This window comes from Talpa occidentalis, unplaced genomic scaffold, assembly GCF_014898055.3.
Source record: "Talpa occidentalis isolate TD23 unplaced genomic scaffold, MPIMG_talOcc4v2.1 talOcc4.12, whole genome shotgun sequence".
NCBI classification, from domain to species: Eukaryota; Metazoa; Chordata; class Mammalia; order Eulipotyphla; family Talpidae; genus Talpa; species Talpa occidentalis.
In genome coordinates, this window is record NW_023601212.1 from 95,880,714 (window position 1) to 95,895,308 (window position 14,595).

Genomic DNA, 14,595 nt, shown 5'->3' on the forward strand with positions numbered 1-14,595 from the left:
TACTTCTTAACAGTGAAGGCTTCTCCAAGGAAGTAAGAGTTTAGCCAAGATCCAAATGATGGGAAAGAGCCTGTAACAGAGAGATCTGGGGATAAGTACAGGCAGAGGAAGCAAAAGTCAAGCCCCTGTCCAAGGTGGAATTAATCTTGGCATGCTCAAACAAGAGATGAAAGACAAGAGAGCCCCCTGTGATAGAGGGGATAGGGTTGAGTAGGAGGAGAGGAGCTCAGGTCAGGTTCTATAGGGCCTTGGAAACATGTGAAGAGTTTATTTTTTTTTTTTTTTGCAGTGGAAATGAGCAGTGGAAACCTCAGTTGGAGGGTTTTAGGTAGGGAAGTGATATGAAGTTAAGATGAAGAAGACCCAAATCTCACTATACCCTTAAACTGTCCAATGCCCAGAGCAAAGTGAGGATGCAACAGCTTTGGGCCTGGAATTTGGAGATCAGGGTCCTAGTTCCTGTGCTGCCACCTCACTGTGTTAGCTTAGACCAGTCACAACTAGTTAAGTGGCAGGGTTTTGCTGGTTTATTCACCAAGCATTTACTAATTGCCTGCTATGCGTGAGGTCTGCATGCTGGGAAGAGAGAAACATAGGAAAGGACACTACCCCAGACCTCAAAGAGCTCACCTGAAAGAGTGGGACAAAGTCACAACAGAGTCGGTACATTTCTGGGTAGATTTGGGTATTCCTGATTAAGAGGCTGTAGTCCCAAGTGATTTTAGTTTTAAATGAGATAACATATGCTTTGAAAACCACAGGTAATTTTTAAACGATAGCTTTTGTTTCTAGAAGTTAGCATCCTTTTCAACAGATTTGACAGAAGTCCAACACAAACTGATTACGTTTTTAAATCTATTCTCTTATGTTACTGAAAAGTCCATGGCCTCAGGTGTGACTGGATCCAGGAACTCAAAAAATATCAGAACTAAATTCACTCTCTCCAATAATCCATTATGCCTTTCTCTGCAGTGGCCATGTTCCAAGGTAGACTTTCCCTGTGGTAGCAAGATGGCTTCCAGGTGCTCCAGATATACTTCCTACCCCCCTAAGAACTCTATCAGCGAGTTCAACAACAAAGTATAAATCGAGTTTTTACTGGATAAGTTGCCCAATCCTGCACCCATCACTGTGATTAAAACAACATTGAAGGGGCCTCCCCAGTGGCTCAAGGGGTTAAGTCGCAGCACTATGAAGCTATCCACAACCACTGTAGCACGAATTCGATCCCCGGCCAGGGAGGTGACCCACATGGCGCAGCAGACCTCTCTGACTCACCCCTCAGCAGTGTATTTCAGTGGATGTTCCTGTCTCTGGTGAATCCTCTCACCCTCCATACCTCTGGCCTGTACCTCAGTTCTTGTATGCATAAATAAATAAATCTTAAAAAGAAAAAGAAAAACTAGGGTGCTATTGCCAAAATGGACCTCTAATTATACTGAAGTGACCAGCTGAATAATTTCTGAATGTCCTCCTCATTCCAAATTTCCATAAATCATACACTCACTCAGCAGCAGATACTAAGTAACTACTCTGTGTCAGGCACTGTTACAGGTTCTGAGGAGAGAATAATGAACAAAATAGTTGAAACTTAACTATGTGAACCATATATGTCACATATATGTTAGAATAAAATATTCTAATTTACATAGAATTAAGATCATGTCTGTATCTATAAAGAGGACATTATTAATGAAGAAGCAGAAATTTCAGTACCAAAGTATGTGTTTGGTAATTATATGCATGCATGAGTAAAATAATAATAATACATGTTTAAAGAAATAGTGGCAGGATCCAAATAAAGCCACATCTAAACTGATTAGCAGAACAAAAATATTCATTAGGAACAATTTTTTAAACGTGTTTGTACAATGAAATTGTTAGCTTTTGCCAAAGAATTATTTGATGGCCTTCTTTGGCTTTGCACTATTTTTTTTCAACAATGCCTCTGAAGAATAAGGTGCCTCCTCCATGCCTTGCTACTACTCAATAAAGGCAACCAAATGCCACAAAGTGCCCTTGCACAATTTCCAATTCCCAGGCATTAGGCAATTCAAGATTTTGTTAAAATGTCAAGAGTATCTGAATATTTCAAAGACCTTCCTTTGTATCATAGATGAGACATAAGGTTAAAGTGGTACTGCCCAACAGTTTCGAAGTCTATCCCTTCCTTTCACATCCTTACTCCATTTGAGAATGTCAGGTAAACATGTACCATAACCCACCCCCTCATTCTATGTGGTTCACTTTCCATGTTTTTAGTTCCCCATGGTCAACCACAGCCCCAAATATTATTTAAAACCAGGTATTCTAAGAGAAAGCATAGGAGAGGCAGGCCACATTCACATGAGTTTTATGACAGTATATTGTTATAATTGTTTTACTTTGTTATTAGTTATTGTTGTTAACCTCTTGCTGTGCCTAATTCATAAACTTTATCATGGGTGTGTGTGTATAGAAAAAACATAATATACGTAGAATTCAGTAATTTCTGCAATTTCTGGCATGTTCTGGGGAGGGGGGTGTCTTGGAATATATCCCCCATGAATAAGGGGGACTCATCTTTGTATCAGTAATTGTACCCTAAATATTCAATAATATTTTAAATAGTATAAGTCTATTGTATAAGTTTATGATTGTGTGACTTTGCATTTTCCTAGCCATCAATTCCATTGTTTTTAAAATGAATAGACTGACTATAAGTCTATGAAATCATATATACATATATATAAACACACAAACATGGTACACAAACTTTTCCAATCTCTGCATCCTTAGTACCAAGCCCCAGTGTCTAGCATGTAGTAGGTACTCAATAAAAACTCATTCAGTTAGCAAACCACTTAAGAAATGATCAGTGATTCTCAAAAATGGAAACCCATTTCAACCAATTGGAGGAGAGAGAGAAATAAGGACAGTGGAATGAATTTTTCAAGAAATTAACTTCCCTTGATTTAGGAATTGTGTTTATTTTGATAATTATGTCTTGACTAACTGGTATTAAAATGTTTCTATCATTTATGACATTGTGTTGATAGCATTTAGTAGTTGCTTTTTACTTAAAGTTTCTTTCCTAACAAAATTGAATTTAGTACACTATGTTGGTCTCCAAAAAAATTAGTCATCTTTAAAATAAAAAGTGTGGTGAACCAAAGGCAAGATGATTCCTCCTAAAGTGTCCCCAACTGAGTGGTTCGGACAGAATTTTCAGCACCGTGGACAGATCCAAGGTCTGCATTGAAATGCGTGAACTACAAGGCTGGCTTTGAGTATGGCGATCCGTGTGAGCTCACAACCCCATGCCTACCATCTAAGTTAATGAGTTTACATTTCCATTTAATGAAATATTCAGAATATGATTACACTTAGTTTCATTAACTGCATTCTCAGACTAATGTGATAGTATTTCCTTTTCAATTTATAATTAACTGTATTGAGAATTCTTATTGGGACTTTTCAGGCAGTTTCCTGAAACCTTTTTATGAATTATTTTAATATATGTATTATGGTATGAAACTATGTTGCTTAATCTTATACTGGCAGTTATTTTTAAAGGAAAAATAAATTCAATGCTGGTCTTGAAGAATGGCAGGCTGCCTGGCCTGGAAGATTTCTCTGAAAAGAATCTGTATTCAGTTCCTGAGAATGGATCCTGCAATTCTGGTCTTCCTGCATCAGACAGGGCATTTTATTTTCCTACCAAAAGCACTATCACCCCAACAAATTAGGCCCTCCTTTCCCTTTATACAATTTGTATCAAACTCATCAGACCTGCAAGCAAGATCAAGGTACTAACAACACTAGTAGCCCTCCCACTGGTAAAAGCAAGCAAAGGCAGTGCATGCAGGCTTACTGCTTTCTTTCCTCTGATTCTTGGAAAGGTGTTAGGGAGATTTCCTCTTTCAGAACAAAATTTTGATTTCTCAAGTAAGTCTGTCCGAAACATGTTTCCCTCGCTTTTAGCTCCAGGAGTTTTGAGGAGCCTCTTGCATGCCCCGTGACATCCTGTTCTTGCCCCTGTCATGCTGTTTGTAACCACCCATTCACCCTCCCTTCACCCCCCATATCACAAATATCTAGATGGTATTTCCCATTTTGTCCCTTCATTCTCATACCTCCAAATCCTAGCACGTTGCCTGACACACAACAGGATTTTAATTAATGTCAGTTGAGTGTTGATGGATTAAATGAAAATATTAATGACAGGAAAGCAAACAATGACTAAAATCTAAGTTCTCTGGGACAGAAAGGGTGATTTTTAGCTCAGCAGGCCCATTTTCAAAGGTGAGTACAATCTAATACAGTGATCCTTAGAAGGAATAGATAGAGAGGAAAGAAAGGAAGAGACATGATCAGATACATTATTTAGTGTGAGTCCTTGGAAAAGGTCAGGAATAGAGGACAAGGCTGAAAATCACACAGTCTGAACTCCTGACCAATTATCTCTATACCCTTGGACAAGTTATTTAAACTCTGAGCTACAGCCTCCTCATCTACGAGAGGCACTTGTAATACCATCTTTGATTATTCCATGGAATTGCAGGATGAAAATGGGCGCGTGCGGTAGGTACAGAGGAAACATTCTGTTTTATTTATTACTCTCTTCTTATCCACAATAAGTATCAATCACATAGCAGGGATGCTGCATCATGGAAACACAGTATGTAAATAGCTGTGTCCAAGGATAGACCTTCCCTCTCATGGAAGGAACAGAACTTGGCATCTTTTAAACTAAACCAGACACTGTGGTGAGCACTAAGTCTTTCTTTACAAATAGTTCTACAGCGAGCTGGAAGCACTTTGGAAAGGCAATGCAAATCTAATTAGGCAATGCCATGTGGCCAGCATTAGTAGCAATTTTTGAAAAGAGCCCAGGAGATGACTTTTAGAAAGTGGTATTTTTTTTTTTTCTTTTAAGGGTTCTGTTTCTCTGCTGCTTGTGTTGCTAGAGTCTACATGCACACACACCACACACACAATCTCGCTTTCTGGGTGGAAATACAAGACATGTTTGGCACCATACATATTCCTAATGGCCAGGTCTGCCAGTATAAATAAAGTATTAAAATCACTGTTCCTAACAGAATAAGCTCAAGTGTTTTAATGGGAATAGAAGAAAAACATAAGACAAGAACAAATGGCTAAGAATGGGACAGCTGCTCCATCCAAGCTATTTCCTTGGGAAGGAATTGACAGATTCTTCAGTTCTCATTTGCATCAAAAACACTAGTAGTAACACATACACATGCACGCACACACATGCACACACAAATTGTGTTATCAACTGGCGCACAGAGTAAAAACATTTGCACCGTGAAGACAACCGCACGATGAAGCCTTGCTGACAACACACATCCTTTTCTCCAAGCGAACAGATCTCTTTCACAATAATATTCATTCATATTACAAATAATAATAGTAACAACCTATATTTATGTTGCCAAGTATTACGCTAAGTTCTTTATATGTATGCATTTATTTCCACCTCACAAGTCTTGTAAGGTAGACATTACTGCACTCCATTTCTAGAGTGCAAAACTGAGGTCCAGAGAGCTAAATGAACTTTTCCAAGATTGCACAGATCATGGGTGACAGAGAAGACATCCAATCCAGATACGTCTACCTCCTGAGCCCACACACCCCACTCCCTCACTGCACTAACTCAAAGACATATTAGACAAGTTTAGTAAACACCATTCACATGCCAGGGACTCATAAACAGCCCTGAATACTTCAAGAAAAATGGGGCTCTTGATCTGAGGCCACAATAAGTCAATTCAGGCCACTACACTGAACCTACAAATGTTTTGAGCTGGTTCAGTATAGATCCACCCCCTAACTCTTACTTATAATGTACTGACCACATGCCAAAATCATTACAGTCACAGACTTCCAAATCGAACAACTCAACTGCCAAGCTGTGGAGAGAAGGTTCAAGTTCCAGGAACCAGAGTGGCAAAGGCTATGGCTTCATAAAAGAGAGTTAAAGCTTCACAGAAGCTGAAATTAGCCATGTTCTCACAAAATTCAAAATCCCAGGCATCCCGCTAATAGGTTCCCCTGGGATTCTTATGGAACTGGAGGTACAGATTCATTCATGCATTCATTCATTCAACAAACATTGATTGAGGGCCTCCCCGGTGGCGCAGCGGTTGAGTGCTGGGTTGCGAAGCTGCCCGCAGCCTCTGCGGCGCCGGTTCGATCCCCGGCTGCTCCCCGGCCACCAGAGGAGGGTCCCACATGGCGCGCAGACCTCTCCTGCCGCCCGCTGCTCCCCTCAGCAGTGTACTTCGGTCCTTCTGCCTGCTCTGCTCCCCGCTCTGGCTCTAGTGAATTCTCTCACCCTCCTGTGCTTCTGACTGTACCCAGTGCATGTATAAACGAAACAAACAAACAAATAAATAAATAAAACATGCCTCTATTAAAAAAAAAAAAAAAAAAAAAAACATTGATTGAACACTGTGCAACTTCTCGCCACTCCAGATACAGGAGTGATTAAAGCAATGCAATTCCTGTCCTCCTCTCACCAAGGAAATGTAAAACCACTATCTCCACCTGCTTCTCAAGCACAGCCTTCCTGGAGAACGTGCCTGACTACTGTCCTGGGAAGAAGTCCTAAGATACTCTCTACCCAACCAACTGAGGGTGCTGGGATCAGACAGCTACACCAAAGCCAGGCCACATCAAAGCATGCATGACTGCATGCTCTCGGGCCTCCCCGGTGGCGCAGCGGTTGAGCGCTGGGTTGCGAAACTGCCCGCGGCCTGCGGCGCCGGTTCGATCCCCGGCTGCTCCCCGGCCACCGGAGGAGGGTCCCGCATGGCGCGCAGACCTCTCCTGCCGCCCGCTGCTCCCCTCAGCAGTGTACTTCGGTCCTTCTGCCTGCTCTGCTCCCTGCTCTGGCTCTGGTGAATTCTCTCACCCTCCCGCGCTTCTGACTGTGCCCAGTGCTTGTATAAACAAACAAACAAACAAATAAATAAATAAATAAATAAAACATGCCTCTATTAAAAAAAAAATCTATAAAAAAAAAAAGCCAGTCATGCTCTCTCTCTCTCTCTCTCTCTCTCTCTCTCTCTCTCTTTCTCTCTCTCTCTCTCTTTCTGGATAATGTAAACTGAAAGACACAGAGATTGAGCACATTAAGGGTGGAAATACATGTGATGCTTGACCACTCTTCCCACTAACAACCGTGAAGGGGTCCTGACGCCCACCCTTCCTGAGTCTGGTTATTCACCAGAAGATAACCCCTGTGCATCCAATAAAGTTCGAGCTAAGGAGTCAAACTGACCCAGATTTTAACTCTGGCTCTTGTATTTATTAATTATGATGCCATGATTAAGTTCTTTTATTTTTCATTTTACTCTTGATATTTTCAAATATACACCGAGATCATGAACCCTCATGTATTTGGTCATCCATAGCTGCAATAATCAGATTTCCCCAGTTGGCTTTATCAACCATCCCCTACAACTTTATATTTTCCTGGTGATTTTTAAAGTAAATCTCAGTCATCATGTTAGATGAGTTCCTTTATTTCCATGAGTCTCAGCTTTCTCCCCCACAAAACAAGAATAATGATACCACTTCCAGAGGCTCCTTCATTCATTGGACAGAAATTTATGGAGCTGCTGCCACCAGCCAGCCTAGTTCCTGCCGTGGGGGGCACAGCTGTGACAACACAGAGCATTTGCTCTCGCAGAGTTTACACTATATGGAAGAGGTGAAAATAATGAGGAAGACATTTCAGAGAGAACAAAACATATGATGGGGAACGGTGGATTACTTGGGGGGCCAGAGGTAGACAAGGGAGTCCTCTCCCATGCAGCGGCCATGGGAGTAAGATGCAACCAGGGGGATCCCCAGCAGAAAGCACAAAAGCAAAGACCTGCGGCAGCAATGTACTAGGCTGTTGGACGGCTGTTTTGAGGATGCAAGAAACGAATACACTCGAAGCACTTCCTACAGCGCCTGGCATATTGCAAGTGCTCAATAAACGTTGGTTATTATTCCTCCTTAGGGAGGGCCTGTCACAGCATGACACAGTGGAGTATATTTTGGAAACAGCTCTCTTCCCAGGTGCCAACTGGTCTTTTGGTTCACTTAGCATATCCCACATGGCAGTGTGGGTGAAATCACAGACCTTGGGGTCTGCCTGGCCCAGCTGACATCCCAAGGCCAACATTTAGCAGCTGTATGATTTCAGACAAGCCACTTGGCCTCTCTGAGCCCCAGGTTCCCCATCCTCATGATGGTGAAAACAATAATAAGGTTTTGAGGATTCAGTGTGTTGTGGCGGGGCGAGGGTGCAGGGAGGTGGGCAGGTTAGCATGTTGTCTATACAGTGCCCTTAATATTCCACTATCTTACAAATATTTCTTATTCTTAAATACTAATATCTATATTTACTTTCTAGCCTGCCATGGTTAGGAAATCCCCTCCCTCTTCAATTTTTTTAAAATATTTGGAAATATCTCTACCAGTATCTTCAACAAAGGTCAAATGCAGGCTGTCCCATCTGTCTTGGCAAGCGCTGGTGGCTTAGTGGTGAGCAGAGTGGTCCTCCGGTACCTCGGGAAATATGGACACATGAATGAAAATCCATTTGGCCCAAGTATAAGTTGTAGAACCTTTTCAGAAACTAAGCTAGGGCTCTGCCTTTCATCTGGGTCTGTGCCACTTGGGAAAAGCCCCAGAGGTGGAGGGGTAGGATGAGGACAGAATAGGAAACTGGTTCTTCTGATGGATTCTGTGTCCTGAGACATTATCAGTTCTGGACGAGATGTCACTTGCTCAGAGTAAACTCTACAATAAATTGTGTCACATCAGCCCAGTTCCAAAGAGGATATGTCTGTATGGATCATAAAGGTACTTTGCTCATAGGCATGACGGGATGGCCACTAGTTCGATCCCAACAGTGACCGGGTGAGTCATTTTATGTGGACATTTTTATAGACACTGGGAAGGAGTGCTCCTACTGTGACAATAAAAGCTTCATAATTGCTATTGACTTATTTAGTGTTGCTTTCAGTCTTTACCACGCCATTAAACAATATTGCACAAGCAAAATTCTGCTCCCAAGTTTGCTGTGCTAAAAACAATGTCGCTTCCTGGATTGGATCCTGGAACAGAAAAAGGATGTGAGTGAAGAAACCAGCGCAATTCAAACCGTATCTACAGTTTAGCTAAAAATAATGTACTAATGTTGAGTTCTTAGTTTTGACAGGTGGAGCATAGTAATGTAAGATGTTAGCATGAGGGGAAAGTGGGTGAGGCGTATACAGAACTCTGTGCACTATCTTTGCAACTTTTCAGTAAATATAAAATTATTCGAAAATTAAAACTGCATTTCCAAAAAAAAGTGTGCTGTTAACATGAATTTGGGGAATTTTGGTCCAGGTTTTATTCCTCAGTGACATCCCATCCTGAGACTAAATGGAACCTGTATTTACCCTGAACTTTCCAAAAGGGTGGAGGTATCAATTGCAAGCAGGGAGGCTGGGGGAGACAGTGCACATTCACAGCACTTGAAGACAAATTGTGCCTTCAAAAGCAAACGATAATTATGCAGGAGCCGAGGAGCGTTTGTAGAAAATCACTATCTCATCCGAATCTACATCCTGTTAATCAAAGAGGTCGAGGCCCTTCTGATTATCAGACTAAATATTTTTAGGCAATATCACTGAATGCCTGGAAAGAACATGGACAACCTCAGCCAGAAACAAAAAACCCTGTTCAGATGAAAAGGCAAGTCCAGCACATCACAGGAAAATCAACAGCATGAAATTTATAATGAAAGGTCAGCAAAAACACTCCCTGTATCAAAGTTTCCTCCTCCCTCTCTGGCTTTACCTTCCTCCGGCTCCACTCCCCACCCTTCCAAACACCCAGATTTCTACAGTGACCTTTGTTTCTCAGCATCTGACCAAAGCATGACAGAAGGTGATCTAGAACTAGTAGTAAGAAGAGAAGGAAAAAGAAATAGATGAAGATGATTCTGCTCTTCAAGAGATGTCGGGTGCATCATTGAATAGAGATGAAAATGACATTCAAGTTGGGGCTGCTGAATTTCCAGTCAAGTCTTGAATGTGTAGTGAAGAGCACCCCAAAAAGAGCATGATATATTCCTACTCTTTCTTTCCATCCTTTGCAGTGGTGAACCTCTGGAGCTTCCATAGCGGCCACAGAAGGGTTTTCTATACAACAGGGACATTCTAGTGCTGGCTGCTACTGCTTGTCTTCTTGCACCTCTAGAAATTGATTAATATCAGTCATCTAGTCCTATCTTCTCAATGAAGTCACAAGTCACTCCTTCCTCTAAACATGAAGTTTTACCTGTGTCTATAATATATAAATAGCTCCTGCAAATCAATGAAAAGACAGATAAGCCATTCCAAGGAAACCTATGATTAATATCCATTATGGAATTTATTTGTGTAAATTTATTCATGTCAATCTAACAGGTTCCTGCTTCTTACTTTCTAGATATTCTAAAGAATGGTAGAAAATAAGGATTGGATCAACCTAACAGGGTTATATGAAATGAATATCCTTGGTACTTGATGAAAGAATTCAGTATCTGTAACATAACATCAGAAATTCTCCAAGGAGTTTACCAGGAATGTTCAGGTGTGATTCCACCCACTAGAATTTTCCAAGACACATTTTTCCTGGACATAAAAGGTCACTGATTCCTGAGACACAAATATGATTAAAAACATGAATCATAAATACTATAAATTAGACTGCCAAGGAGACTTCTAACTTACATGGTGTCTGGACTGAGTGATAATTTATTTTCAGGACAACTTTAAACAAAAGACCCTTATGAAAGTAAGATGCTTTCATGTTCTCTGCTCTTTTGCCTGATGGGAATGATGAAACTTGGGGAACTTCAATGTTAGTCCATTTAAGTGTTGATGCAAAAATCATCCAAAGATTGAAACTTCCAATGAGAAACTTGCTAACAGTCACCTTCGCTAGCCAGGAACTCAATACCATTTGCTCTTTCTCTACTACATGACCGTGATCTTGCTCTTACGATGCTTGGGGCCCACATATATCTCGATCCAACTTATTTCCCAGTGCCATCTGGAAGAAAATGTGCTCATTTGCACCCAAGCCAGAACTGGATATAGCAATTGCCATGTCAGTGTTGGTGTAATTTTCCCTACCTCCCAGGGCTATGAGATTTGGTCACAAAACTTCCAATTGCTGGTGTACCTTGCTCTAAAATGTGGCTATTTCTCATACCATTTTATGATCCTGTTCATAAAAAAAGTCAAATTATTTAATACAAAGAAACCTATGACATTCTATTTAGTAGCCCCTTTTCAGACCATGTCAACATGGACTTTGCAAACACAGGGCAGTATTTCAAAGGTCAGGAAAACATATTGTCGTGCAGAATCAGAGCACCCAGGCCACCTATGTCAACTTTCATAGGCTTATTCCTGTACCCATCAAGCATAAACATTAGCAGTCGAATGGTCCAAAATGATGATTCAGCATATAAAATACCACCATGACTCCTCGCGCAGCTTCAGCAGAGGCAGCCCAGACTGTAAACGTTGCAAAGCCAGAACTGTTTGTTTTCAAGAACCTCCAGCCACAACTAAATGCATCCTTTAAATTGTCTGGCTTTTTTTATTTCAAACCAAGCCCTCCACATTACTTTAATGTGGGGGTTACTTGAAAACATAATTGCTAGGAATAACCACAGTAGTACTCGACTGTCAAAAACGAAGCAATCTTGTTTTTGCCAACCCCCATTAGTCAGTGCATCAGCTACATAATGTATGTTGCCTATACAGACCTTTGAAAGGAAAGAAAATCTTTGGGTGCAGACCAAGATCCCCAAGTGTGCTCTATCAGCTAAAGTACGCCTATTGAAACACAATAGCAAATTCAGCATTTTTTTTCCTTATAGCAGAATAGCGGAACAGAATTTATGACTATTGAATCACACATACACACCCCAAACCAATATAGCCACAACTCAACACATGTGCACGCTCATGCACATACACACACACACACACACACAGAACTTGTAGATTATATTTTGAAATTCTATTTTTTTGAAAAGTCAATCTAAATCAATAAAACTATTATCTATTCATTAAAAATGTCACAAAATCTAAAATATCACAGCTGGTCAGGAGGCAGAAAAATAAGCTAATTGGTCAACAGATTACCCAATCAAGATGAACCAACAAATTTGGTTATTGGCTAATAGATTACCTAAAATGAAGTGACAAATAATCCGTTGGTTAATTGGTACCCAACCATGATAAACCACAAAGAGGGCCATCGGTTAACAGATCAACCAAGAGAAATCAACCAAGTGGTCCATTCATTAACAGAAGAACCGACCATGAGAAACCAATAGAGAATCACACCTTGAGAGAGAAACCATGCCAGAGAATCCAATGGCCGCCACTGACACCGAGCCCAGGTTCAACAGGGAGAGACAACTCAAAACTCTTCAACAAAGGGAAGCTCTTAAGGAACCCAAACACGCAGTGATTCCTGGCTCCTAGACCATCACACAGGTTGCCACACAGGACTGAAAATGCACTGTGTGGCTATACTTACGAAGATTATTTATGGGGGTTCGGGTATCCATGTTCTCATAATGCTGGACATGGACCACAATGTTGAGGTCTCTCTCCATGTGGTCAGTGTTGCAGTGGCTCTGTGGCCTCATGACATCCGCAAGGGCCCTGGAAGAAGAAAGAATTTAAATCTGTTCATTCAAAACACAATGATTAGCACCTACTGTGCGTTGAGCATTGTGCTTGTGGCAGAAAACAGTACCCCTTGCTCTGCGGAGCCACCATTTCAGTTGCGGATGGGGAGGAGGGGAGAAAAAGACATGTCGATGAGATGGATCACTGCATAAGAAGTTACATGGGGACTCCATGCACCACAGCTCACAGGCTCTTGCAATGGCTCTGCGTGACAGCAGTATTACCTACCTCACGGCGCTCTTGAGACAATTCCACGATGAATGCGCATTTTGTATCTGCACCCCATAGATGTAGTCCTTGCTCAGTCTACCATGAGACACCAACACGTTATGCACAGCACTGGTCCACGTAAGCAACAAGAGCCAGCACTGATTTACTTACCATAAGCCAGTGCTACGCTAATCACACCACATGCTCTGATTCAACCAATTCAACTACTTCTTTGCAGATGCGTAAGCAAAGGTTCAGAGAGGTGAATTAAGCTGTTCTAGGTCACACAGCCAGTAAGTGGGAGAACAGGGGTTCGGTATTCACAGCCTTATAGGAGAATCCTTCCTTGCCTTTTCTAGCTTCTGGAAATTACTGCAAGTCTTTGGGCTTTGTTGGCTGGAAGCTGCATCACTCTACTCTCTGCTGTGGGTGTGTGCCTGTCTTCAAGGGCATGTTCTTGTAAAGACACGAGTCAGAGTGGATTAAGAGTCACCTTCCTGCAGTACAACCTCACTTTACTAACTCCATCTGGAACTGTTTTATTTCCAAATAAAGTCACATTCTAAGGGCCAAGGGAGCTAGAAAAACAATGTATCAACCAAGGGATACACAATCCACCTCATGACAGTGACCTTCACAGGTAAATGTGAACTAGAAGAGAAGCTCAGTGCTTGAGCTCAGCACAGGACAACAGTACCCACCTACGGTCCCACCTCACCCACCACCCTGGGTCTAGTTAGATATGTGATTGTCCTTGAAAGATCTATGATAGGGCCTCCCGGTTGGTGCAGAGGTTGAGCGCTGGGTTGCAAAGCTGCCCGCAGCCTCTGCGGCGCCGGTTCAATCCCCGGCTGCTCCCCGGCCACCGGAGGAGGGTCCCACATGGCGCGCAGACCTCTCCTGCCGCCCACTGCTCCCCTCAGCAGTGTACTTCGGTCCTTCTGCCTGCTCTGCTCCCCGCTCTGGCTCCGGTGAATTCTCTCACCCTCCCGCGCTTCTGACTGTACCCAGTGCATGTATAAAAACCAAACAAACAAACAAACAAACAAATAAATAAATGAACATGCCTCTATAAAAAAAAAAAAAAAGAAAGAAAGATCTATGATAGTGTAGGTATTATTGCATATGTGCATAGTATCTTTGACAGAAGTGGTGTTTTTACCATAAACTTTATTCCATTCTTAGTTCACCAAAGCTAACCATGTTACTGCATGGAATCTCTTTGTCACTTGCAACAGCTGCATAGTACTCCAACAAATGCAGCCCCCACGTTTCTCTTACCTACGGAATGACCGTCTCTCCATGTGCAATGACGAATGAAAATGGACGCAAGCTACAAACATCCCACTGTCTCACTGTGAACCTTGAACCTTGAATGTCAGCCCTGCTTGTCCACATCTCTCATCATAACACCTAGATGGCCACCAGCTTCCTGACTCTGTCAACAACACTGGCAAAAATATCTTCAAGCAGGCTTCCTCTTGGACCGAGGGGAATTTCTACAGGGTACAGGCCCACGAGTGATACTACCAGGTTTTAGGATATATCCAGATGCTCTTAACTGACCCATGCCCTCTGATTCCCCATGTAGGGTGACTGAAGGAAGAGGAGCTGTTTGGGGAAGGTCCACACA

General features: G+C 42.0%; 1 protein-coding gene across 1 annotated transcript in view; it reads right to left on the reverse strand.

The window, feature by feature from the left end:
- Positions 1-14,595, reverse strand: part of SHISA9 (shisa family member 9) — a 239,807-nt gene that overhangs the window by 213,627 nt on the left and 11,585 nt on the right. The window contains exon 2 of the mRNA XM_037504568.1: positions 12,598-12,725. Within this exon, the coding sequence (XP_037360465.1) occupies positions 12,598-12,725 (128 nt within the window). The remainder of the gene's footprint in view (positions 1-12,597; positions 12,726-14,595) is intronic.